This window comes from Marmota flaviventris, chromosome 13 (genome assembly GCF_047511675.1).
Source record: "Marmota flaviventris isolate mMarFla1 chromosome 13, mMarFla1.hap1, whole genome shotgun sequence".
Taxonomy (NCBI): Eukaryota; Metazoa; Chordata; class Mammalia; order Rodentia; family Sciuridae; genus Marmota; species Marmota flaviventris.
Window position 1 is genome coordinate 71,976,314 of NC_092510.1, and position 26,421 is coordinate 72,002,734.

The following is a 26,421-nucleotide window of genomic DNA, read 5'->3' on the forward strand; positions in this document are numbered from 1 at the left end:
GCTGGTCATGTACTCAGCTAAAAGTCATGGGAAGAAGCCTTAGGGGACAAGCCGCGGTGTCCATGCCAGACAGGAGTCTAGTAGGCACTGAGTTCCGGGCTGCTAGGTCTGAGGTGACCTTTGCTTTGATCCAGCCATGGCACCTGTGTATGTCTACCACACCTAACTCAGGGAGCTGTGGTGAAGGATAAACAAGGTCATGTGAAGGACAGAACCTCATGTACCCACTAGCACACAGTAGGTGCTCATGTAGCAGCCCCCACACAGTAGGTGCTCACCTCCATTTCCTTTGTCTTTTCCTCTGGGATTGTTTCATGTCTACCTGTGTAGACACTGGTGCTGGGCCACACTGTGAGGGCTTGAATCCCTCTTCAGATCCTAGTGACCACATGATGTTGAGCGATGATCTTCCTGGTGTCCACCTTGGCCCCACCTTAGCTTCAGCCCCTATAAAAGGGGAATAATCCTACCTTCCTACCTCCTAGGGTCATTGGGAGGATTAAAAGAGATAAGGCGGGTCATGTGTTGCGTCAATGCCTGGCAGATAGTTAGCTCTTGTTAAATGACAACTTCTAATTTGATGAAATATTATGAAAATTGTAAAGTGAAAAAAAAAAAATCCTACCATTTCTAACAGCAATAGCAGATTATTTTATTTATTTTTTATACCTTATTTTATTTATTCATTTTTATGTGGTGCTGAGGATCCAACCCAGGGCTTTGCACAAGCTAGGCAAGCCCTCTACCGCTGAGCCACAACCTCAGCCCCCACATTATTTTATTTTTACGGGACTAAATAGCTGCTCAGTGGCAACAGCATGGTGTGGTTCACGCTCCCTCCACACAGCTGTTGTACTCGGGGAGGGCGGCCAGGGGACTTTTAGAGCCACTGCCCTGGAGGAGTTAAGCAGCTGCCTCGACCCTGTTTCTGCAGCGACCCTGTTTCTGCAGTGTCAGGAGGAGCCTGCCGCAGGGCGCCCGCCTCTTCCAGACACTGGAGACTGGCTCAGGCAGAGGTGAGCTCAGCGCGGACGCAGCCCACCGAGAGTGCTGGGCAACTGTGCCTGTGCGCATGCGTCCGCTGGCTCTGCCCCCTAATCCCTTTGCTTGCAAATCACTCCCTCATTCCTGCCATCGGCTTATTTGCATCATATTTAGGATTTAAAAATAAAACCAACCAATGAATCTTTTTAAGTGTCAAGGATATTTGGAGAAACATTTCATAAATTACGAAGCAACCTAGAACAGTTTTCTCCTTGGCAGATGGTGGAGGACCTGGGGCCAAAGCCCACGTGGATGGGGAAGTGCTCTCATTTTTCCTTTGTCTGTGTGGGTTCCCACCCGCCCCACCTGACCCACTGAGGGTTGTGAATCAGCCTCTAGTCCCAGAGTCCTGTCTGTAGATTCAGGAGACCCCGGGGGCCAGCACTACCTGGGGGCGTGTCCTTTCGATGGTTTGCCTTTTCTGCAAATGGGCATGAGCATATCTTTTGACAAGTTTTTGACTTTTAATAAAGATGAGAAATTGCAGGAGAGAGTTCTGGGAGGCAGTGTTAAGCCTGTGGCATCTGGAACACATTCCCTGGGTTCAAATTATGGCTCCTTGGCTTGCTTGCTATGTGACCTTTGGCAAGTTGCATAGCCACTCTGACCCCAATGTCTTCCTCTATGGGATGGGGAGAGTACTAGTATTTACCTCATAGGATCGTTAAAGGGTCAGATGAGTTATTGATGAATCACTTGGGAGAGCATAGCATAGCAGCTCTCTTTAATGCTAGCTGCCATTACTCCTGCTCCTGCTCTATAAACTGTAAAGTGCTCCTCAGAAAAATTTTAGTAATATAATTACTGTTTTAATAACAAAAAATCATGTGTCTTTGTCAGCTTTTAGTCACTATAACAAAATACCTGACACAGGCTACTAATGAAGAAGAGATTACTTTAGTTCACCGTGCTGGAGGTTCAAGGGCATGGTACAGGGTTGGACCCAGTTCTTGACTTCATATCATGGCAAGATGGTCTTGTCAATAGCACATACAGAAGCAGGTGACTATACCTCCAATTAGTAGCAGAGAGAGAGGCTGGGGTCCCACCAGTTCCTCTGGGGGCGGTATCCAGTGACTTAGTAAGGACTTCCCATTGGGGACCCCCTTCCAAAAGTCCCACCACCCCAGGGACCAAGCTTTAATCACAGTGCTCCCTTGGGGACACAGTGGTTCTTGTGTGTTTTTATTTTTTGATGTTCACAAGTCAAGCTGTGAAGTTCTTTTCCGTACAGTTTTATTGAGCTATGCTCGGGGACCAGGCCATTCACCCCTTCAGAGCAGAGCATTTGACAGGCTGTGTGTCCTTGGCCGTGCAAATGGTGCTGCGGAACCTCCCCGCCCTGACCTCCCCAGCCTTCAGAACCTCCCACCCCTGGTTCTGGGCGAGTCGAGGGCATCCCATAGCAAAGCAGAGCAGGGAGGCCCCAAGGGGGTCCCAGTGACCCTTGCTGCTCTGCTTCCCTCCCAGAGCACCTGAAGGAGCGCTTGGCCCAGGAGCTGTCGGGCCTGCCCAGGGTGCGCCTGATCCGCGCCACCAAGAGAGAGGGCCTCGTGCGAGCCCGGCTGCTGGGGGCGTCTGTGGCCAAGGGCGAAGTGTTGACCTTTCTGGACTGTCACTGCGAGTGCCACGAGGGGTGGCTGGAGCCACTGCTGCAGAGGTGCGTGAGCTGCCTGCACGGGGAGGGGTGTGGCCGCAGGCGACATGGGGACAGGCTCCGCTTAGGGGCCTCCAGCAAGTTCCCCGTAAGAGGGGCACAGTTACACGGTGAAATGCCCGGGAACCGCGGGAACACACCTGCTGGTGGAAGGTCCTGCACGGTTTGCGTTTATCGTTACTTCCCATCCAGGTTTATCGTAGGTGACCCAGGAAATATCATCAAGCAACAACTTTTAAAAAGTTATCATTACACAGAATCACAATTTCCAGAGAACATATATTTTAACATTTTATGTATTTATTTTTATTTGATGTTGAGGATCAAACCCAGCGCCTGTGCCAGGAGAGTGCTCTACCTCTGAGCCATAACTCAGCCCCTTGACATATTTTTTTCAGGCAAGACTCACTTCCCCATTATCCCAGTGAGCGTGATGCCTAGGGCCATTGAAACCCAAAGACACCCAACAAGTGTTTTCTGACTTTTTTTTTTTGCAGTGCTGGGGATTGAAGCCAAGGTCTCATGCATTCTAGGCAAGTGGTCTATCACAGAACTGCAGCTCCAAGCCCCCCAAAAAGGTTTTTTTATGTTCATTTATTTTAAAATCAGAAGGAAAAAAAATAAGTATTATAAGTATATAATAATGAGTCTAGCCTGGATTATATTTGTCTTTATGCCAATGTAGCAGTAAAAGATCCTTTTTTTTTGAGTCAAGTTCTCACTAAGTTGCCAAGGCTGGCCTCAAAATCTTGATCCTCCTGCCTCAGCCTTCTGAGTAGCTGGCATTACAGGCATGTACCACCATGCCTAGATCTACAACATAAACACACACAGACACATATATGCATATATATATATATGGAGGAAGGGAATCATATAAACCATTGTGCATCCCTGTCATCAAGGTCTTTCCTCCTGCTGCCCCACAGCCTCAGGCCCCTTTGTCCCCCGACCCCCACCACCCCTGCCTCCAGGCTGTCTGTAGGTCCTCTCTGTTCTGCGTCACAGAAGGCAGGAGCTGGGCTGAACAACAGGAGCTCCCCTGGGAGGCAGGGGAAGGTGTGGGGGGTGTGTCTGGTCCCCCTTGTGTGAGTCAGGGTAACTTGCAGTTGAACATCCTCCCACCCACAGCCTCCAGCAGCTGGTTGACCATGTTAATCTGCTGGTGTCTCGAGTTCCTTTCCAGGTGAGATCAAGTGCTGCTCTGCTATGTTTTGCTGTCCTGGCTCCTTGTCCCTTGGGGTATCATCGTTGTCTCTTTCTCCTCCTCCCCTCTAGGAGCTTCACCAGTAGAGATTCAGGGCTTCTCAGACAGAGTCTGGGGCTGTTTATGCAGTGGTGTCTGAACCTGGACTGGTGGCTTCCTCACTGTGTGCACAGGGGGCTACCTCCAGACGTCTGGAGTCGAGGTCTGAGAGGCCACTCCTCCTTTTTAGCTAATGTGCTGATGCCACCTCAGAGCCCTCTGCAGCCCACCCTCCCCACAGCCAAGGCCTTGCTCTGTCTACACCTGTGGGTGAGGGGATTGTCCACCCTGTGTGTCCACTGGGAATACCCTAGGAACTGTGAACACCGGGCCCTGTGGTACAACATCTGGATCTGTACCACAGTACTCTTAGGAGCATGACTTAGCTTTTGGATGTTTCCAGGGACTCTGGTGTACAACAGAGCTGAGGCACATTGAGCTGTATAGACTGTGGCCCCGGTGACCCCAGCTGGGAGCCCTCACCTTTTCCTTCAGTGGCTTTTGGGGAAGGAGTTTTTGATTGTCATGTCCACCAGGGAGCGCTTCTGGTATTTTGGGTACTAAGATGCCAACTATCCTGCCTTGCATAGGTCAGGATGGTTCTGCCCAGGTGCTGGGCACATCCCTGTGGGACACACACACACTCTCCCCATGAGTCAGAGTCCTGTGCTCCTGTGCTGGCCACCAGCCCCCTGTCAGGCTCCCGATCACTATAGACCAGCTGCCTGTGGTTCCAGTAGCTTGATTGCAATCATGAGTTTCCGGCTTTGCAAAGCCAGGCAGTGTCTCAGAACCTGCCCAGCAGATCTGCTGTGGGCCCGCTCAACCCTTCTACCAATATTGTTGATTTATTTGAAGAAGTGGGTTCGGGTGGATCCCCAGTCTCCAGCTTCCTCAGTTTGGTGGCCTCACGGGTCTTATCAAACTGTCCTGAATGGTTCAGGCTCCCCTAAAATTGTAAACCTTACTCACTGCAGTACTTAAAATCCCCCTCTGTCTGGCTTTCTGGTGTTGGGCTAGAGCCCTTCTAGATCAAGGCTGGTTGGTCTCTGTGACTCCCAGGACTTTGAGGTCTCAAACTTGAGATAATAGCCCCAAAATTGTAACCCAAAGAAATCTAGTCTTCACTCGCGGTCCTGTCTCGGTTCATCTTTGCTGTGTGGTATCAACCAGATGCCAAGAAACCAGAGTGTGTGGGCATACTGAGGATGGTTTGTGATAGTGTTTGTGGAGACCGTGTGACACACTCACACAGCAGGAAACACACACAGGCTGATACCCGCAACAGGAAATTACAGCATTTTTTACTCTGTATGTAATATTTCCCAACAACAACTTTTAAAAGAAAAGAATAGTAGTTCCATTTTTTTTTGCCAGGCATCTTACAGACCATCCCTCAGGGAATCCTCACCTGAGTCCTGTGCTCTCACTTCACTTTACCAATGAGGTAACAGGCTCTAAGAGGTTAGGTAACTTGGCTCATGTCACCCAGCAAATAAGAAGCAGGATTAAAATTTATAATCTAATTGCAAAGCTGACTCTTCAGTCCGGGTGCCTCTCTTTCATCTTTGATTTTTTTTTTCAATTAGTCTTTTAGTTGTAGAAGGACACAATACCTTTATTTATTTCTTATGTGGTGCTGAGGATCGAACCCAGGGCCTCACACGTGTAAGGTGCATGCTCTACCACTGAGCCACAGCCCCAGCCCCTCATCTTTGATTTTTACATGTCTTGATTTTCAATAGAGGGATTCAAGTTTAGCCAGAATGTCCACAGATAGAATCAGGGAATTATTAAAGTGATGGGACTTTTCCTATGAAAGTCTCCTCCTGGCCTCTTCAGTGCCCCCCTGTGGTGATCACCTGTGGGGCTCTTATATGGCTGTAGGCCCCTGAATAAGGGAAGCAGGACTTTCTCACACAGGTGTCCTCCTTCCTGTGAGAAAGATGAGAATTCATTCTTGAACTTGATAATTGTCCTTGGGCCACCTGCCAGCAGAGGAGAGATGAGATGTCCTGGGTGTTTGCAGGATCCATGAGAAGGAGTCTGCAGTGGTGTGCCCCGTGATTGACGTGATCGACTGGAACACCTTCGAGTACTTGGGCAACTCCGGGGAGCCCCAGATTGGTGGCTTCGACTGGCGGCTGGTGTTCACGTGGCACGTGGTTCCTGAGAGGGAGAGGATGCAGATGCAGTCCCCGATCGATGTCATCAGGTCAGGGCCTGCCTGCTGGGGGAGTGTTCCTCATTGCCTGTGGCTGAGGTGTCAGTGAAGGTCCTGGTTAGGGCCACTTAGCTGTTGGCTTCCCTCGTGGCTCCCTACTTATTCCTAGGGCATTTATTTTATTAAATATCTTTGTCATACAAATAGATTGTATATTGGTGTATTTTAATTAATTAATTTAATTTTAATATTGGTGATAAAATATGTGCAACTTAAAATTTGCCTCTTTTTTTTTTTTTTGCACCAGGGGTCAGGGTCAAGTCCAGGGCCTCACACATGCTAAGCCAGCACTTGTTCCTCAGCCCTTGTTCTCTGTGATTTTGAGAGGTCTAGAGGGCTGGGGGTGTGGCTCAGTGGTACGTGCTTAGTGGCAATGCCTAGCATGTGCAAGACCCTGAGTTTGAGCCCCAGCACTAGGTGTATGCATGCATCAATCATCAGTCAATCAAAGTGCCAGGGTTTCTCCCGCAATTGGGCCTGCTCATGCTCTTCTTGGCCAGCTCCCCTGGTCCCAGAGACTTAACCTCCTCCAGGAAACCCAGCCCTGTCCTCCCTACCCCCTGCCCTCTTTGTGTCCCCCATGGTCCTGGCTGACCTTAGCTAACACGTGTGTCACAGCCAGAGGACTTCTTTGTTGGGATGTCCATGAGCTTCCTCCAGACAGGAATGATGAGATGCATCTGTGCCTTCAGACCCAGCTTGGAGCTGGGCACAGAGTGTGAGCTCAGGGTTGACATGGATGAATGGATGGAAGGGCTCAAGGCGGGAAGGCAGTTCCACCAGCTATAATGGTTTCCTGCTGCTTACGTTGAAATATGGCTATCCCTCTTTTTCTAGGTCTCCAACGATGGCTGGTGGGCTGTTTGCTGTGAGTAAGAAATATTTTGAATATCTGGGGTCTTATGATACAGGAATGGAAGTCTGGGGAGGAGAAAACCTCGAATTTTCTTTTAGGGTAAGTATTCCAGTCTTCTTTGTGGACTTGTTCTGAACCTGGTCTCCCCTGCCCACTCCCACCTGGATTTGGTACGAGAGCCAGAGGGACGGCTCCGTGTTGGCAGTGTATCCATGATCCTGCGCCTTGTACATCCTGTAAACATGCCTGCCTTCTTTTTTAACTTTCAGAAATGTAATTTTAAAGACATGAGGCTGGGAAGTCACCAGGTTCTTCTCTTCCCCTCTGCAGAGGGGAGGAACTGAGGCCAGGAGAGGGGAGGGGACTTGTTCAAGGTCCCTCAGAGTTGGTGGCAGAAATTGGACTAAAACTCAGACCCTGCCACTGGGAGCCTTTATTTACTAACTAGGAAGCAGTCTTTATTTAGCACCATGGCTTTCAGACACGGACCCCTGGAAATGTCAAGAAGACAGATGGACAGGCACAGTCTGTGGACAGTGGGACTTGATAGAGCAGGGTGGGGCCAGGATCTGCTTCTGGTACCAACCCCAGCCCACCTCAGCCCCTTTGAAAGATCCTGAGCATGTCAGTAGCTTTTCCAGTTAATGGAATCCTACATTTTTAAGTGTCAAATATCTTATCTGGTGTCCTGCTCTCATAAAAAGAGTTAATAAAGATGAATTCAGCCTTCTACCGAGGACTCACGCCCTCCATTAAGGATATCAGAAGCTGTTTTTGATCCTGACATCCTTGGGAAATTGAGTTGTTGTGACCCTAGACGGCTTCGCCAGGGCAGTCTGGGATGTGTCTTAATGTCTTTCTGCCTCTCCCCTAGGTGTCAGGCTTCTCTGCCTGCTTCTAGAGGCCCTTCCTCTCTCTCTTCCAAACCTCTCTCCTCCCTTGCTGCTTTCCTATCTTCTGTGGCTAGGCGATCAGGTAACCAAGCTTGTTCCACATAACGAGTGAGTGGGTTGCCGGTGACATCCCCGGGGGTCCTCCCGCACACCTGGTGCCTGAGCATTAGTGCATGGACTTTGGGGTCTGGGTTGCGATGGCTTGTCCTTCGTGCTCTTTGTTTGCCTTCTGTGTTCATGAGCATGCTGGATCGGTGGCCTCCCGCCTCGTGGAGGCTGAGTCTCTTGGCGATGCCCATCAGGACTTTTGTGTGCCCAGTAGACACTGTGGACAGGCGGCTCCTTCCTTGCTCAGGGCTCTGGCGTCCCCTCTGCTCCGTGTGCAGATCTGGCAGTGTGGCGGGACTCTGGAAACACACCCGTGCTCCCACGTGGGCCACGTTTTCCCCAAGCAAGCTCCCTACTCCCGCAACAAGGCACTGGCCAACAGCGTCCGCGCAGCCGAAGTGTGGATGGACGGCTATAAGGAGCTCTACTACCACCGCAACCCCCGAGCGCGCCTGGTAAGTCCCCGCCACCGCGCTCCTCCTGGCCTCGGCTGCTGATAATTGATCTGGCTTCAGAAAGGGACAGGTTGGGCCCTCATGATACATGCATGGGAAAACTCTATTCCTCCACGTGTAGTAGTAACATACAGTCAGTTCTGTTCACAGTAGCCACATTCCACAAAGCCACCGCAAAACGGAATTAGTGAACATGAGCCATTCATTGCTCGTAGGGGACATAGGAACTGGGTTCCTGCAAACCCAGGTCACAATGGTCTAGTCACTACAGAACTAAATTGGTGTGTGTTTCTGTTTAAAGACATCCTGTTTACATACACTGTTGATTCAGTACCATTGCACTTGGGGCCAAGCGTGGTGTAACTCACACTTGAATGAATCTCCGACAGGTATTTTCCCCATAAGGCACATCCCAAACTTTTTGCCTGTAGGAACTCTAGATAGCGCTTTGGCACTATGATCAGGCTGGTTTAGAAGGGCTTTTTTTTTTTTTTTGGTTTATGAATAAATTTTAACAAGTAGGTGAATTTGCACATACAGAGCCGGTGTGGAATACCGAGGCTTGACCGTGCCCATGAAGCCAGTCTGGAATACACAGTGTCACATGCTGGGTATGTTACCCACGTCATGGCTTGTCCCTCCGTAGCCAGTATGGTTTTGAGTTCCCACCTAGGGTACGGGCTAAGGCATGGTTCTTCATGTGAGAGCTGTTACCCAGGGGCACTCCCACCTCCTTAGATAGAAGTCTCTTGTCTCCTGCTCCAGGCCTCTTCTGAGCCTTCTTGAATTGTGCAAGAACCCCGGAGGCTTATTCTTCGCTTCCATTTCCAGACAGACAGACTTGGAGAGTGGCCAGTACACTCATGCCTCCCTCCCTCCCAGATGTCATGGCTGTGGAAGGCAGGGCCTCCTCCTGACAGTGCCAGCCCACCTCCCTCCCCAAGGCCTTGCTGAAGTCTCTCTGCCCAGTGGCAGAGGTGTCCCCATAGTGTGCTAAGGTTTTAGCTTGGTTGGTTTTCTCTTAACAGATCCAGCCACACACTGCTGAGACCCTAGATCCCCACAGACCCCAGCCACACTATGCTGAGACCCTAGACCCTCATAAACCCTGACACACACTGCTGAGATGATCCCATGACCCTCACAAACCCCAGGCACACACTGCTGAGACCCTAGACCCCCACAGACCCCAGCCACACACTGCTGAGACCCTAGATCCCCACAGACCCCAGGCACACACTACTGAGACCCTAGACCCCCATAAACCCAGGTACACAATGCTGAGACAAGCCCATGACCCCCACACTCAGGCCCTGTGAGAGCCGGGTATCGGCCAGCCTGTTTCTTCTTAGGTGAGGCTTCTCAAGGGCTTGGGGCCTACCTCAGACAGCACCCTGTTCTGCCTTGTTTCAGAGACCTGTGGACAGGGGATCTGCTCCTTCTATCCCACAAGGTCTTGGGCCTCAGGCACAATGCTGTCCACCACCTCTGCACTGCCTGTCAGAGGCCAGCTTTGCATGCCCCAGGCCAGGGTACTGTGTGTCCCGTATTTGCATAACTGAGGGCCACTTGGCTACACAAGAAGGTCTTGTTCCAAGACGTCCGCCCTGGTGCTTGATGGAAGTCCCTGTAGCAGTCTTGCAGACAGCAGTCATGTAGATGAGAAAACTGAAGCTCTGGGAGGGAGACCAGGGAGCCTGTTCGAGGCCTCCTAGGTGATGGGGAGCCTCTACTCTAGGCCCCTTGCCCTGCTCCGCAGAGCAGCCTGGCCTCCCGCTGGCCCTCTCCACCTCTCCATGGTGGTCAGCCTCTGCCTCCTCTCTCTTTCCTTGTGCTTCAGAGTGAAATATCTGCTCCTCACTTCACTAGTTCTGGAACCCACAGTTCCTATTCCTGAGGTTTCCTGGAGAATCTCCTTGAGGGCATTGAATGCGCCTTTAGTAAAGCTGAGGGGGCTGGCTGCTAAAATGTGTTTTTGGTTCAAGTTCAGGGAGGAGGGTAATGGTGACTCCCATCAAAGAAGAACTTCCAGGAAGTAGTGGGAATCTGAAAAGTTATTCCAACATTCACTTCTTATTGCAATTGTATTCCACGTGTCAATTTTTAGTAGTTTAACACAACATCAGAGGGATAGTTCTTTTGGCTGAACGTTTATTGCACTACACACAGGCTTGCTTTATTTAAGTATTTAAGCATTGTGTACTGCAGCATTTTACCCTGGCCATCGTGCATGTGTATTTATCCTTGAGTACACTGAGCACATAGGTTCTCACTCGTGATGGCATCTGGGACACATACCTGTGTTTGAAAGTACGTATTCAGGCAATAATAGTAGATCCAGATGCCACGCGGCCTGCATCATGATGACACCGGTGTTCCTCTGGTCGGGTCTGAGGATGAGTCTGTGCTGATGCACAGCGCCAAGGGTGCCCCTGTGGCCCTAGGGTTTGGTTCCTGGGCTTTGTCAGCAGGAGCATTGTCTCCTGTCCTCGTGTGCTGGGTTGCATGTCCCTAGAGCACCTGGGGATGGGATTTTCTGTGTGACAGACTCTCTTACTAAGCAGCCTCCAGGATGGAGGCTCCTCTTCCCAGTGCCCAGCATGCAGTAGATGCCAGTAAAATGGGAGGTTGTTGGCACCCGTGAAGAGGGGCTTTGACAGGAACCTGCAGGACCTGCAAGGACTCACCACTGTGTTGTCTTCCAGGAACCCTTTGGTGATGTGACAGAGAGGAGGCAGCTCCGGGATAAACTCCGATGCAAGGACTTCAAATGGTTTTTGGAAACGGTGTATCCAGAACTGCATGTGCCTGAGGACAGGCCCGGCTTCTTTGGGATGGTGCGCAATGTGGGCCTTGGTGGGCATGGAATTCCCTGGCCCCGGGCCTGATCCTGGGCAAGGAAAGCCCCTTTGTGGGGACCTGGGACCCCCCATCCCACACCCTTCCCACCTTCTCATCCTCTGTCCTTTTCTCGCCCTGGGGTGTCTGAGCCTTGGGTCCAGAATGTCAGAGCTGAAAGTCACCTGGAAATTGGCAAGTGTGAGTATTCCGAGTTATAGATGAGGAAACTGAGGCTTACTTAGGTATGTCCATGTCCTAATTTTTACTAATATATTACTTCTGGTCTCCACGGCCTGGCTGGCTGGTCATTCCTAACTTGTGAGTCCACAGAGGCAGCAGTGGCTGCTGGAGAGTCACTTCTAGTCTTTCAGAAAACCTTAAAGAAATGTTTCTGGAGCGAGGCCAACTGAGGTACCTGGTGTCTGGCTTTCGCTAGGAATCGCACCCTCTCCGTGAGGTCGCCTCGCTGATGTTTCTTTACCAGAAGTGCCGACATCCTGCTCTGGAAGTCCTGGATCAATAACACAGCAAGACGTTACTGTTCAATTCTGTTTTCATTAGGAAAATGTTCAAACGTACAGAAATGCAGAGAGAATGGCATGATGAATGGTAACCCTGTCCCTGGGATTCTGGAAGAGTCCAGACTCTGCCTCCCGGCTTTCCCTCTCTCCTCCCCCCTGCTTTATGCTTTTCTCTTTTTTAAGCAAACCCCAGCATTGTGCCTTGTCACTGCTGTGCACTTCTGTATTCAGCTTCATAAAGTTGGGACCTTATCTTACAAACCCACAGACTTCGTCACACCTGGCGAAGAAAACACTGATTTCTTGATGTCCTTTACTCTCAGCTCTAATCCATATTCCCCTGATTTTTTTGAATTTCTCCTTGGGTGGTTGGCTGATCCCAACAGGAACCTGAGCAAAGCCCCCACGTGTTTGGCCATCACATCTTGTTTCCTAAGTCCCTTTTAACCTAGGTCCCCTTTCCTTTTTCTTCTTTCATTGTTAATACTTTTAGGTTGTTGGAAAAACACAACATTGGTTTGTGTGTGCATCGTCTTACTCCGAAGGCCTCCTGGTTTCTCTGTGCCATTTGGAAGTCGCTCCTCTCTCCCCACATTTCTTTACCATGGGAGTGAGGTCTAATGGTTTGACTGGGGTCAGGGTCAACCTCTGTGTGGAGAACCCTGGTGGGAGCATTCACATTGTGCCGTATCAGGAGCACACAAGGTCCAGTCATTTTGATAAGGTGTGTCCATGGGTCCATGGGGGAACCACAGCCTGGATGATCCATTATGAGGCCTGCTGTCCGCCTCTGCAGAATGGTTTTGGTTGCCTTTGATAACCATTGCCTGGATCTGTTATTTCCAATGCAGTTGCTAAATGATGATTTTTCTCATTCTCTCATTTCTTGTGCACTTATTAAGGAGTTGGTATCCACACAGGAAGGATTCACACAGAAGAGGCCTGATAAATTCTTATGCCTTTCTCTTGATTTGCCTAGTTATTTTCCTACAGTTGTATCCAGTGGGTTTTGTTTGTTTGTTGGCCCATTTGTTCTTTGGCTCTTTCTTTTCTTGTGTATCACTGTAAAGTAGTGGGCTATTCTAAGTACTTGTGGGGCTGGGTTAATGCTCTTACCCTTCTGCATTCCACCATGTGAGAACATAGTGAGGGGGTCCTCATCAGACACTGGTTCCTTAATCTTGGCCTTTCCAGTCTCCAGAGCTGTGAGAAAATAACTTTCTGTTATAAGCTACCAGGTCTATGGTATTCTGTTAGAAACCCTGTGTGTCCATATGGCCAACGTGTTTCAATCAATTCAGTCTTCCTTTTTATTTTTTTCAATATTCAAATCATTCCATCTTTGGCTAATGGAAGCCTTTTTTATTTTGGCTTCTGTGATCTTTGACCCCAGGACATTGGCCTTGATAACTTGCTAAGTTATCCCATGTTCATCTTAAATATTTCCTTCCTCTCCTCCCAGAAGCTCTGTCCTCTTTTGGCAGGAAACAGTATTCCAAGTCCGCATGGGTGCTGGTGGGGCCAGTCACTCCAGGTTGCCATGGCTTCTAGACCAGTAGTCCCACATAAACATAATATGAGCCAAAAAATGAATCATTTAAAAAATGTTAGCAACCCTATTAAATGAAGAAATAAAAAAGTTAATAGCACATTTAAACCAGCTTATCAAAAAACATTAGCATTTCAATTTCAACATTATAGTTAATATCATAACTAATTCAAGAAAAATTAATTTCTTATTCTTTTTAAAATATTAAGTCTTAAAATCTGGCATGTATTTTATACATAGAGCCCTTCTCGGTTTGGATTCCTTCCATTTCAGTGACCACTGGACTCCATATGGGACAGTGGCTACCATGCAGACTAGTATAGCTCTGAGCTTTTTCAGTGGCTCAGAAAGGACATACATATCTTTGAGAAAAAAAAAAAAATCACCATCTTATTTGAACATCTTAAATTCGAATTTAATCTTACAAGATTTTGCTTCTTTGACATAATACTTTTATTTCTTTCTTCTTATTCAGAAAACCTTGATTTCTAACAATATTAACATCCTTACTTGCCAGGTGTGGTGGTACACACTTGTAATTCCAGCTACTCATGAGGCTTAGGCAGGAGGATCTCAAGTTCAAGGCCAGCCCAGGAAACTTACTGAAACCCTGTCTCAAAATAAAAAATAAAAAGGCTGGGAATATAGCACTCTGGATTCGATCCCCAATATTCCCCACCAAATACAAAAAACACAACCCTGATTTGCTTTATCCCAAAATAAATAGTTTCCAAACAATGGCACAGTATCACATGGACAGTGTTAGACTAAATGAGGTTTTATGATTTCCTTGCACATCTGTTTGCCTATTGAATACATTTCACTGAGGAAAGGTTATCAAACATACTGTGCTTTGAAGTCATTTTAAAAAGTCCTTTCCTCTGTATCACCAGCTTGGTTTAGTTTGCTTAGTTAATCTCAGTTCAAGGCTATAACCCAGATGTATTTGGACCAGTGCAGCAATAAGGCTGCTATTGAGGAAGAAAGAGGAGCTTTCGGGCCTGCAAAGGTTAATCTCTCCATCCTCAGATTGATCATCTTAAAATGGGGGTAAAGATTCCTGCGACAGTTGAGAATGGGAAGATCCGTCAAACGGGACAGTGTTGTACAGGAGAAGGCTCTTGCCCGCGGGGCCAGGGTCTGAGGCAGGCCCTCATGTTGTGGACCCTCCTCTGAGCTGGATGTGGGATCTATTGTCTGCATCTAGACCAACATGCCACCTTTATGTCTGGTTTAGCTCCAGAACAGAGGAGTGAGAGACTACTGCTTTGACTATAACCCTCCCGATGAAAACCAGGTGGCAGGACAGCAGGTCATTCTCTACGTCTGTCACGGCCTGGGCCAGAACCAGGTAGGTGTGGGGCTTGAAAGAGGAACCTGGGGGCAAAGATCTGTACTTTTTAAAAAAAATCAAATGTCTGATTTTGTGGGGTGGGGGTTATAGCTCACGTGCTAGCATGTGTGAGGCCCTGGGTTCAATCTCCAGCAGTTCAAAAAATTTTTAAAACCTTTTTTGATTGTTTTCCTCATTATCGAAGTAAGATATGCTCACTAAGGAACACTTGGGGAAATTTAAAAAGTAGAAGTATGGGGTGAATGGCGAGCCCCAGAGAGACCACAGCTACAATTACGACACATCTTCCTATTTTTGTCAATACACAAGCTTTATATTGTGTCTTTTAAATGGTTGTTATCATAACACCTATATATTTTATAATATGTTAACTTTATTGTACTTATATTATTAGATGTTCCTTGAGAACATCATTCCCCAGGATATTTCATTGTGTGCCTGTGTTACTGTTTAGTTAACTGGTTGTCTCCCTGTTTTTGTAATTATGAATAACTCTCTTCCACTAACATCTTTAGTTAGAGAGAAGGAGGAATAAAAAACAGATTTGCATTTTGGATGATTTCCTTAGTGAATTCTTAAATGGAATTATAGGTTTTGATAAATAGTGCCATTCTTCAAACTGCAAGGAAATTGTCTCAGCTGGGGGCCCAGGTGGATCTTTCTGGATCAAGTGCTACTCATTAGATAGAGCAAGGGAGACAGTCCTGGAGGGTCTGAAGACCAGAACAGGAATCTCTGCCCAGGAAGGCAGATGGACCCACCAGGCAGGGCCTGCAGAGAATGATTGGATAACGGGAGGGGCAGCTGTGGACCACCAAAGCTTTGACTCTGCTAAGTAGTATCAGGCACCTGGGGATGATAGGAGGGGGGAGGTTCAGCAATTTTCTTCCAATCCAGATTCACCCGATTCCACTGGACCACAGGTCCCCTTATGTTCAGCAGTAAACTCGTCGTAGTTTGGGCCACTGCTACCTTTAATTACTGAGGCTCTTCTCACTTCTTGGAACACTGTTCCTCAGAGCTGATGGTAGCTGACTTGTACCATCAGCTTCCCAGGCCCATCTGCCCCGCTGAGTCCCAGCCTCCTGCTCTCCCAGCTCCTGGGGAGGGAGACATGTCTGAGAAACTTTGCTCCACAGGCCTTGGGACAGTCACTGTGTCACTGGTGGGGCAGGTAGGTGTCATGTCAAGAATGCAGCTCCCTAGGCCCATCTCAGATCGAAGGGGCTTTATCCCTGTCTGGGGTGGGGCCAGGAACCAGTATTTTCCCAAGTGCTGTAGCTAGCTCTGGGTGCGTGCATGGGCCAAGTCTTCCCTGAGCAGTCCTGCTGCCTGCCCTGCACAGTACTTTCTCGTTTCCAGGCCCCTTTATATCCGTTATATTGGAGTGGGGGATGAGACCGAGGGAAAGGAGAGGGAGTGGCCAGTCCGGGTCACAGACAGCCCCCAAGTGCTAGCACAGGGATGTGTCCATTTTCTTTCCTGACCTTCCACACCAGCCTGTCCTCACATCCAGCAAGCAAGATGGGCACCAGCAGGGGCCACTCCACTGGTACCTGTCACACACTGCAGTAGAGGTCAGTTGAGCTATAGAAGAGGCCGGCTGAGCACTGGGGCCCGTGACAGAGCCCGATCAGACAGGTGATGGCTGTGGTGAGGGAGAGTGCTTGACCCCAGCCTCATACCTGCATCAGCCCCAGGTCAGTGGTCTCCCCTTTGTCCAGATCAGCGGGTAGCTGACCTGTGTTGCTTGCTCTGTTTTTAGTTTTTCGAGTACACATCCCAGAAGGAGATCCGCTATAACACCCACCAGCCAGAGGCCTGCATCACTGTGGAGCCGGGGACCGACGTCCTCATCATGCACCTCTGCGAGGATACTGTCCCCGAGAACCAGAAGTTCCTCCTGCGGGAGGTCAGTGAGTGCTCAGACCCTCCCTGCTCAGTCTGGGGCTGTTGGGAAGCATGGAAGTCGGAGCTCTCCCTGGCTTAGTCCTGGGGGTCTCCGGCCGACCTACCCGGGCAGAGCAGGAACTTCACTGTGAACCCGAGGAGGTGACCCCAGCATCCTGTATTGGGAGCACTCCCTTCTCCCCTTCCAATCCTTCCCATTGTACCATGAGCTACAGAGGCCCCCGTGGGAAGTAGAACTCTCGGGGTGTCATCTGGAGATGGAATGGGGTTAAACCAAGAGAAGCAGCCCAAGCCGGGGGATCTGAGGTTAGGTGCAGATACTAGTCACTGTACTTCTCTAAGCCTTTCTTTCCCCAGCTGTAAAATGGGCATAATAATTGCAGTCTTGTTTTTACTCTGAGGATTTGATGTGTACCTAGAAATCTTCTTTGGAAGCGGTGAAGCTCTATAGAGATGAGTTGTTACTGGGGGTTATTACAACCAAGAAAACACGCTGGGATGCAGTTGGCTTTCTAAATGCTACTGACTCAGAACTGGGTGTTTTTTTCAGGCCCAGAAGGCACTGACGCTGACGCCCTGCAACAGGACTTTAAAAAGCACTCAGAGAAATAAATCCAAAGAAAATAATTTGATGGAAAATATTAGTTATCTTTTATCTCCCTGGGAAACTTTCATTCCCAACCTGGCCTCAGGGAGGGAAAGAGTCTTCTGTATGACTTATAAATGGGTTAATTCTAAGTATGACGAAAAGTTGGAATATGTTTTCCTATAGAAAAAAAAATGTTATAATTAGCGATGGAATTTGCAGTCTCTGCCCAGAAACGCCAAGCACTGCAGTGCTATTTGATATAAGAAAATAGGAAGAAATACTTCAGCCTGTCCCCCAAAGCCAACCGTAAGCTGAGCTAAGTCCCCGAGGAGAAGTAATGCGAACTAGAAGCAATAAAATTGGTTTGACGTATCATTAAAAATTTTATCTTAAATCTCAGTGACCATTTAAGGAGAAGTTAGTTTCGAAGGGTCAGCAGGGAAGACTTTATTTAATTATTTACTTTTAAGTTTCACCGAAGGCAACTGTGAGCTCTTAGGAAAGGATTCCAAGTTAATAGCATCGAAATCCTATTATACATTTGATTTTGCTTCCGGGGCTTCTCCTCCCTTGCAGCTGGCAGGTGACTTGTTCCCCCTGTTTGCTGCTCCACCATGATTAACCTCATGCAAGCGGGGCCTTGAGTTTAGCCAGAGGCAGCAGACTGGGGCTGGGAGGAGGCTGGCGGAGCTAGCTCAGCAAGGGCGGGGAGAGAGAGCAGGGAAGGTCCTGAGTGAAGATCATTGTCCTCTGACATTTGGGGATTAGGACTGGCAGAGCCACTGCTTCTCACCCAGCCAGGTAACACGCGAGGAACTAGATCAGGTGGCCAAGGGACTTACTGCTCACCCAGCTGAGCTGTGGCTGAGCTGGACTATGGCCAAGTATCCTGACTCTTTTTAAATACATAAGAGAAAGATATCAGGGCTGGGGCTGGGGCTCACCGGTAGCACACTTGCCTGGCATGTGTGAGGCACTGGGTTCGATTCTCAGCACCACATATAAATAAGTAAAGTTCTATCAACAACTAAAAAAAATATTAAAAAAAAAAAGAGAGAGAGAGAAAGGATCATCAGGGATGGAACTGGTTGACCTAAGAGAAGTGAAAGAGATAAAGGATCTTTGTTGTTTCCCTGAAGCAAGCAAAACAGAATAGGGATGAAAGGTAGGGTCTGACGGATCCAGGCTGGTAGCCAGCAGGTGGCGCCATCGGTCCCACCGTATGCAGGGCAGGCCCTGAAGTCTGTGCTTGCCTTGCTCTGCCCATAGGGGGCGGTATTGAGTCGCCGTCACCTTGCGATTCATATTGACAGATGACCCTGCAATAAATATTTTTGAAATGATGAAAAAAAAAATCACACCCTGAGCTCTTCAGAATTTGTTTTTAGAGAAAAGAGACTTTTCCAAGGGGTCCCTTGTATTGAACAATGTCTGTTATCCTTTGTAGGATGGTTCCTTATTTCACGAACAGTCCAAAAAATGTGTCCAGGCTGTGAAGAAGGAGTTTGGTAACAGTTTCGTGCCACTCTTACGGGACTGCACCAATTTGGATGATCAGAAATGGTTCTTCAAGGAGCGCATGTCATGAAGCGTCACTGTGCCAAGCAGCCTTTGAGGGCCTCTGGACTATGCCCAACAGAGACTTGTCAGTATGGTGACCACAGCCCACCACAAACTTGGCTGCTGTGCTTTTTTAAGGGACTTTACCATTTGTGAACATGTTGGATTTAGTAAGAAATGTGAATAAACTTTGTACTGATTTTGAAAACTTTTAAAATGTTCCCAAATACCCCATTTTTCAAGGGTAATCATAAGAGGTTGGTATTTGGAAAATTAAAACTTTATAATATTTTTCTATCCAGATATATATTCTATTGTTGTACTTTTTATTCTCATTAGTTTAAAAAAAAAAAAGATGAATCTTTTATTTTGGTACTTACAGAGATACCCAGGTGTGAAGAGATTTGCAATGGTCTTTGCACAAACTGGCCTGACCTCAAATGTTGGGTTAGTATTTTCTCAGTGTGGAGAGATGGACACAAGAGCATTGTATTGATTCCTTTCGGTCTGGAGATGGTCTCAATTTATTTAATAAAGAATGCTTTTGGTTATCGTGTTGCTACCACAGTCAAAACTTTGTAATGTTCATGTTGGCCAGAGGGGGACTAACCAAAGCCGAAATCTCAAACAGTTTGATTCGCCAAGGTAAATATAAACTTGAAAGGGGACTTCCAACAGGGCCTAGCAGGGGGGTGTCTGGTTGCTTTTAGTAATTACCAGTCTGACTTTAAAACCTGTTTCTGTCATTTACAATTTTTATCACACAATCACGTCGGTATGAAATTCACTTCTCAAGTGTGTGCGTTAATAATATTTGATCATTTAAATCAGTGTCAGACTTTGGGCTGCAGCAGCACTGCGGGAGTTTATCTCGGTAATTCTGATTTCAGAATGATCCCAGATCCACCTCATCACCTTTGTGGAGTCAACATGAATGATTAAAAAAAGAACCTATCAGGGCGCACACCGGCGGCAGGTCTGGGTTCTTGTGCCAGTCGATGTGAGAATGAAGTCCCATGTCTTCATTGATCAAAGAGCTTCGCCCTGGGTCTCAATCTCTTTTAGGAACATTCTCCTCCCTGTGAGATCCTAAGGGTTGGGGTTAACAGTCATCCAGAAACAACCAGTTGGCCTGGCTGGGATCCACCTGGTACATCGTAACTACCCTGAACTTCAGTTTCCTATCAGTAAAATGGAGATGATGAGATCAGGATCAGGGTGGTCGTGAGGATTAAGTAACAGTGAGGGCTTAGTCTAGTCCCTGGCACACAGCATAGGACTGTTAGGAAATGTGTTTTATTTATGGGGGTGGATTCTGGATTTCTTTATGGGTTGAGTGTCTGTTAAACTGAAGTGTTCTGCGGTTTCTCTTTTCTCCTTCTATTAAAATAGTGCTTTTTACACTTTCATGCACTGTGGGGATCAGCTGGCTTCTTGTTTGAAGGGAGGTTTGGATTCCACAGGTCTAGGATGGGGCTGAGGTTCTGTGTGCCCCACAAGCTCTTAAGGACCCATTGCTTCTGGTTTGTGGAACATATTTTTGAGTGGCAAGATCTTTTTTTTTTTTTTTTTTTTTTGGTGGTGGTGGTGGTAGCTACCGGGGATTGAACTCGGGGGCACTCAACCACTGAGCCACATCCCCAGCCCTATTCTGTATTTTATTTAGAGACAGTGTCTCACTGAGTTGCTTAGCACCTCACTTTCACTGAGGCTGGCTTTGAACTCCCGATCCTCCTGCCTCAGCCTCCCATGCCACTGGGATTATAGGTGTGCACCACTGTGCCCAGCTTGAGAAGCAAAATGTTAAAGGTGGAGTGAGAGGAGAGAGCTTCCGTTGTCCTGCAGGCCTGTCTTCCTTGAATGACACACTAGGTGGAGGTGTTGGCTCAGGAGATGTGACAGTGCTTTTGTGGGGGCCAAATCTGTTGGCCCAGCAAATCCTCCAAGTCAGAGAGCCGTGGGATGGGAGACCTGGGAGGCACCCAGAGATGCCCTGGTGCCCAATGTGGCTGGTGGGGCAACTGAGGCCAGCAAGGGAAGGGCTTTGCCTGAGGTCACTCAGCAGGATAGGGACAGCGTTCTCTTTGCAGTACTTCACCATGTAGCAATCAGTGTTCTGAATTTGATCTGGGTTTGTAGTTTTCCTTCAAGTGTTAAGATGGGCCTCTCTCCTTTTAAACTGTACCTTTAAAATGTTTGCTTTGCTATACTATAGAAGTTATAAAGTCAAATTAGTTTCCAGGTTTGATGAAAACTTCTAAAGCTGGGGCTGTGGCTCAGTGGTAGAGCGCTTGCCCAGCACATGTGAGGCACTGGGTTCAGCATTACAAAATAAAGTAATAATAAATAAAGTTATAAAAAAGTTTTAAAAAACATTCTAAAGACTTGTCCACATGGCTCGGTGTATCAAAGCCACAAGATAAGACGAATAGAAATACCAGCCTCTCATTGTCTCCTAATGTTTGTAAGACTTAATACATTGTGCCCCAAATTTCTCATCTTTATACACAACTTTAGAAGCTATTTTAAAAACAAGTATCAGGCCGGGCATGTTGGTGCACACCTGTAATCCTAGCCACTCAGGAGGCTGAGGCAGGAGGATCATGAGTTCAAAGCCAGCCTCAGCAAAACGAGGTGCTAAGCAACTCAGTGAGACCCTGTCTCTAAGTAAAATACAAAATAGGGCTGGGATGTGGCTCAGTGGTTGAGTGCCCCTGAGTTCAATCCCCAATATCCACCCCACCAAAAAAAAAAAAATCAATTTATCTGATCTTGTAAGGTGAGTTGGTGAGGATGGTGGCCTCCTGTCAGTGGCTGCTAATCGTAATCATAACAGTGACAATAATAATACCAGGGACTGGGCACTGCTCTCACACGTGAATGCAAGAACTTCATTCTCAGAACACCCAGGGACACAGGCACTGGGCCACACAAGACCCGGGGTTGAGAGGTGAAGATGCTGGGGTTCAGGGAGGGTAGGGCACTGCTCTGAGGTCACACAGCTAGTAAGTGGCAGTGCTGGGGTTTGCCTGTAGTCTTACTCCGGGCTCTGTCACTGCTCTGTCCTGCCTCTGGGAGCGGGGAGGGACAACTCACTGAGTCCCGCAGCTCCTACCCCGACCCAAGACCAAGCCTCACTCTTGGCCTGCTTACACAACATGCCAGCCACGGCGTGACAGTGAAGGATGAGCTGTCCCCTTGCAGAGCACGGGAGGCCGTGGCTGATTTATATCTCTGGGCAAGTACACTTTCTTCTGCGAGTGTCGACCAGGGACAGTGGGCCACGTGCAGAGCTTCTGGGGGAACTGACCCTACCTTCCGCGATGTGCTTCTGTCCAGGTGGGACTGTGTTTTGGCCCCTGCCCACCCTCCACCCTTTCTCTTTAAAAAGGGGCGGTTTCCCCTGTGAAGATTCCTGCTCTGTCACCAGAGAGGCCACAGTCAGGGACCAAGCCAGCTGCAGCTGCTCCGCCCAGCCCTCATCCATCTCCAGATGCTCGGTACCCGGGGGACGGAGGGTCCTGTCCCAGCGGCAGGATGGTGATTTCTCTGTGAATCATCTTGAACTTGCTTTTGCAGGGCAGGGGTCAGTGGAAGAGGTTGTGCCTGCGAGGGTTAAGGCAGCTATTTCAGCCTCCCCTGAAGGACTTGCCAGATGGGTGTGCCTCTGGGCAGCTCCGGCTGATTGCAGGCCCCACTGGCTTCCAATTGCCAACTGTTATAAAAGAAAGCAAGTCACTGGGTTTAGGCTCTGCGGGGACTTCAGGAGGGGCCACGCTCACCTTCCTCCTGACACGGGAACCCTTCCTCCCTGTCTCTCGCTGACCCTAGCTGGTCCTCTGCCAGGAGGGGAGGTCCTCCCTTGGCACGCCACACCATCTGCTCCTGGGTGGCTTCCTAATGAAGCTGGATGTCACTGCAGCTGCCCTTATTGCTCTGGACCCCTTTGGAGGCCACCCAGCAATGTCTGCCCTCCTTGCTCCAGGACAGCCCCTCCGAGAGGATGTGTCCCCAAATATCCTGTGCCCCAGGCTGGCCACCCCAGCGTCTTCAGACCATCATTGTGGGGTGTGGATTCCAAGGGATTGGGAGGGAGTGAGGGCAGATGTCTGTGTAAATTCTTCTGCATGTCACGAGAGGGGCAGGCTCTGTTCTTCGTCTCTGCAGACATCCAGGCCAGCCCAGGCTGACCCCAGATGCCCACCTCGTGGCTGATAAAACCACCTAGGTGGGCTGTCGGATGGGGAGAGGTGGAGTGTGTGTGTATGTGTGTGTGTGTGTGTGTGTGTGTGTGTGTGTGTGAAGGACGTAGCTGATGGCTTAAGAGAACACAACCTTTCATTTTCCAACGTAGGAAGTCTGTATAATGGCCTAGAATTGAAAAATTCCGAGAAAGGAGGGTTAATAATTGAAACACGAGGCAAATCCAGGAAGAAGTAGTTGAAAGAGTTGAGAGTAAAGCGTCTCTCCGGAGCCCAGGGTGGGGTGACAAGGGGTGAGGAGAGGTGGGACAGGGGCCTGTTGATTTTATTATAAACCTTGAGAACGATTTGGCTTTTTAAGCTCAGTGCACATCTTCCTTTTGTATAAATCATCTTTAAAAATTCATCCAGGTGGAGGCTGAATCCAAATTCTTATTAGTAGTGTGTTAGTCCGTTTTCCATCTCTGTGACAAAACACCTGAAGAAAAGCAACTTAAAGGAGGAAAGAGGTATCTTGGCTTATGGTTTCAGAGGTCTCAGTCCATGATTATTGGGTCCATTGGTTTGGGAGTGAGGTGAAAGGTGTGACACAGGAAAGCTGCTCAGCCCATGGCAGCCAGGTAAGAGAGAGAGTGTATGGGTGGGGAGAGAGAGAGAGAGAGCGCCAGCCAGCCAGTGATACTCCAGTGACCTACTTCCTCCAGGTAGGACCCACCTTCTAGTCCCCACCACGTCCCACTGGAGCCATCAGCTGGGGAACCAAGCTTTTCACACTTGAGTTTTGGGGGGGACATTTACGATCTGAACATGACGAGTGGGCCAACAGCTAAGGACTGAGATCTGACTTTTGGGGGGCATGAGAGATTGAAAAGAAGTCAAAACTTGCAGTAGTTCAGACTCGGACATGAATTCTATTTGGCTGCTTGGACTTGGGGCAATTGGTGCCACGATTTCCCAGTGTCCCTCTAAGACATCACCGCGTCATGAGATATGAGGGCCAAGCTGGGAGCACGGAGCACCCGGCGGCATCGGGGCTCAGGGACGGAGCAGATGAGGTCTCCAGGTTGCCCCCTTCCCGAGGCAGCCTGGGGACCAGAGCCTGCTGGAAGCAACGGGGAGAAGCCTGTTGCCACCAACAGAACAAAAGAGGGCTCCGCGGAGGCTGCTGCTGTCCCCTCTCTCCCTCTGCAGGGACCAACTTCTACTTTGCCTCTGGTCATTAGTTGTGCTTTCTGGGAAAACTGCATCCAAACCGCAGGTGGCTCACGGGGTCACTTCAGTGCGACCTTTTCGCTGTAGAGTTGGGGACGCTGCGTCCTGAGAGGGCCACCGGAAGGGGCTGGCTCATCCTTCATGCCTGGAGGAGACCCGCGCAGGGCCCTCAGCCACTGCAGACTCTCGCTGGCCACAGGGTCTGGAAGACTCTTTGGAACCAGGAACTGGAGGGAATAAAGCTGCCTTTTCCAGGGACGATTCTGGACATTTCTGGGAACTTGTCTGCAGAACAAGTTGATTTATGGGGACCCAGCTGTGAGGAGCTGTGCTAAACAGGAATCGGAGGAGATCCACTCCAGATGTGGCCTCATTAAAACAGGGGTGGGATGAGAGGGCCCAGGGCTCCTCAGGTCTGATGGGCTGTGGAGGCCTCGAAGCCACGCAGGAAGGAGGCCCAGGGCCAGGGGCACCAAGCTGCTGACTCTGAGTTGGTGCACAGCAGGACTCGTCCTGAGGGGACCTGAAGGCCCAGAGAGGGACAGCACTGACCCAGCATGACACTGCCACCGGGTCCAGTGTCTGTCCCATCACCCACCTGTCTCCTGCCCCTAGGGTGTGCCCTTTAGAACCCAACTCAAAGCTGTTTTTAATTACAAGTCCAAGGAGGCTCGACTCCACCACGTTCTGACAGTGAGATGGGCCCTACTGTGAAGGGCAGGGCCAGGCCACACTGCTGTCACCCGGACAGGGAGCCTAACTGGCCCTCCCTGAGACATGGCTCCTAAGACCTTGACGACACCTTCTGTTGGGGCTCCTTTCCTGGCATGGGACTCCGTGGGTCCCTGTCAGGATGTCTGCTGTTTGTCCTCCAAGGCCAGGGCCGGGTGGGCTGCAGGGAGGGCCCTGGGGAGCTCTCCTACTGAGCCCGTCTCTTGGGGACGTCTTTCAGTTTGGGAGAGCGTCGCAGTTAGATCCACGCTGGGAGAATCTCGTTTGAGCTGGCCTCCCACTCTCACCACAGTCCTTATGTGCGTGGGGTGGGGAGGTGAGGGGCGGGTGGTGGCTCACACTTCCTTTTCTCAGATTTTACTTATTTATTATTCATTCATTCATTCATTTATTTATTATTTTTTGGTTCTAGGGATTGAACCCAGGGGCATTTTATCACTGAGCCCTTTTTATTTTATTTTTTTAATTTGAAGTCAGAGTCTCACTAAGTTGCTTCCAGCCTCGTTAAGTAGCTGAGGCTGGCTTTGAAACTGTAATCCTCCTGCCTCAGCCTCCCAAACTGCTAGGATTACAGGCATGTGCCACCATGCTCAGCCTTTCCCAGATTATTTTCAAAATACAAGGTCACTGCTGGAAACTGTACAAGAATACCACACAAGATGCTCCCTAAGTTCTCACTATGCAAAGACAGAGCTGTTTGGAAGCATTTCTTCTGGCTGTTGTCACGATTCCTTTTATTTGGCTGAAATTGGTACCATGATAGCTTTTGCCCAGTGAATGCAGTTCTATCCCTCCATAACAGGGGTTCAGGTGCCTGGAGTCAACGTGCATCCCCAGATTCTTCTCACTCCTGAGAGATAACTCAACTTTACCTTACATGCCAAGGTTTATGACAACCATTGAAATTATTACCATTTATCTAAGTGCATGGTGCTGATTATCATACATTACCTTGTTTAATTTTCTTTTTTTCTAAAGAGAGAGAGAGAGAGAGAGAGAGAGAGAGAGAGAAAATTTTTTAATATTTATTTTTTAGTTCTCGGTGGACACAACATTTTTGTTTGTATGTGGTGCTGAGGATTGAACCCGGGCCGCACACATGCCAGACAAGTGCACTACCGCTTGAGCCACATCCCCAGCCCACCTTGTTTAATTTTCATGACAAACTAATGAAGGAGGAACTGAGATTCAGAGGAAATGGTCCCCATTTGGGCTGATGGGAACTGAGTTTAGTGAGATTATGGCCTCCTTTAAACGGACTGCTCTGTCTCTATTAATGCAGCCAGAGGATACAGTTGCTTTCATGACAGCTCATCAAGACGGCCTCTTGAATGGCATTCATGCAAAACAAGCCTTTACATGGGTGGGTGACAAATTCATCTCATTCATCCTGGCTCCCAGCTATCTTCATTCCTTTATGAAATCTGAGGCAGAATGACTCACACAGAATTCCTAGCAATAATTTTA

The 26,421-nt window shown here is 48.8% G+C and overlaps 1 protein-coding gene across 1 annotated transcript in view; it reads left to right on the forward strand.

Moving 5' to 3' along the window:
* Galnt12 (polypeptide N-acetylgalactosaminyltransferase 12) overlaps window positions 1-19,359 on the forward strand; it is a 31,075-nt gene extending 11,716 nt beyond the window's left edge. The window contains exons 3-10 of the mRNA XM_027931047.2: window positions 2,515-2,704; window positions 5,977-6,162; window positions 7,009-7,126; window positions 8,307-8,483; window positions 11,189-11,320; window positions 14,632-14,745; window positions 16,514-16,660; window positions 18,696-19,359. Of these exons, the coding sequence (XP_027786848.1) occupies window positions 2,515-2,704; window positions 5,977-6,162; window positions 7,009-7,126; window positions 8,307-8,483; window positions 11,189-11,320; window positions 14,632-14,745; window positions 16,514-16,660; window positions 18,696-18,836 (1,205 nt within the window). The 3' untranslated portion in view covers window positions 18,837-19,359. The remainder of the gene's footprint in view (window positions 1-2,514; window positions 2,705-5,976; window positions 6,163-7,008; window positions 7,127-8,306; window positions 8,484-11,188; window positions 11,321-14,631; window positions 14,746-16,513; window positions 16,661-18,695) is intronic.
* The last annotated feature ends 7,062 nt before the right edge of the window (window positions 19,360-26,421 follow it).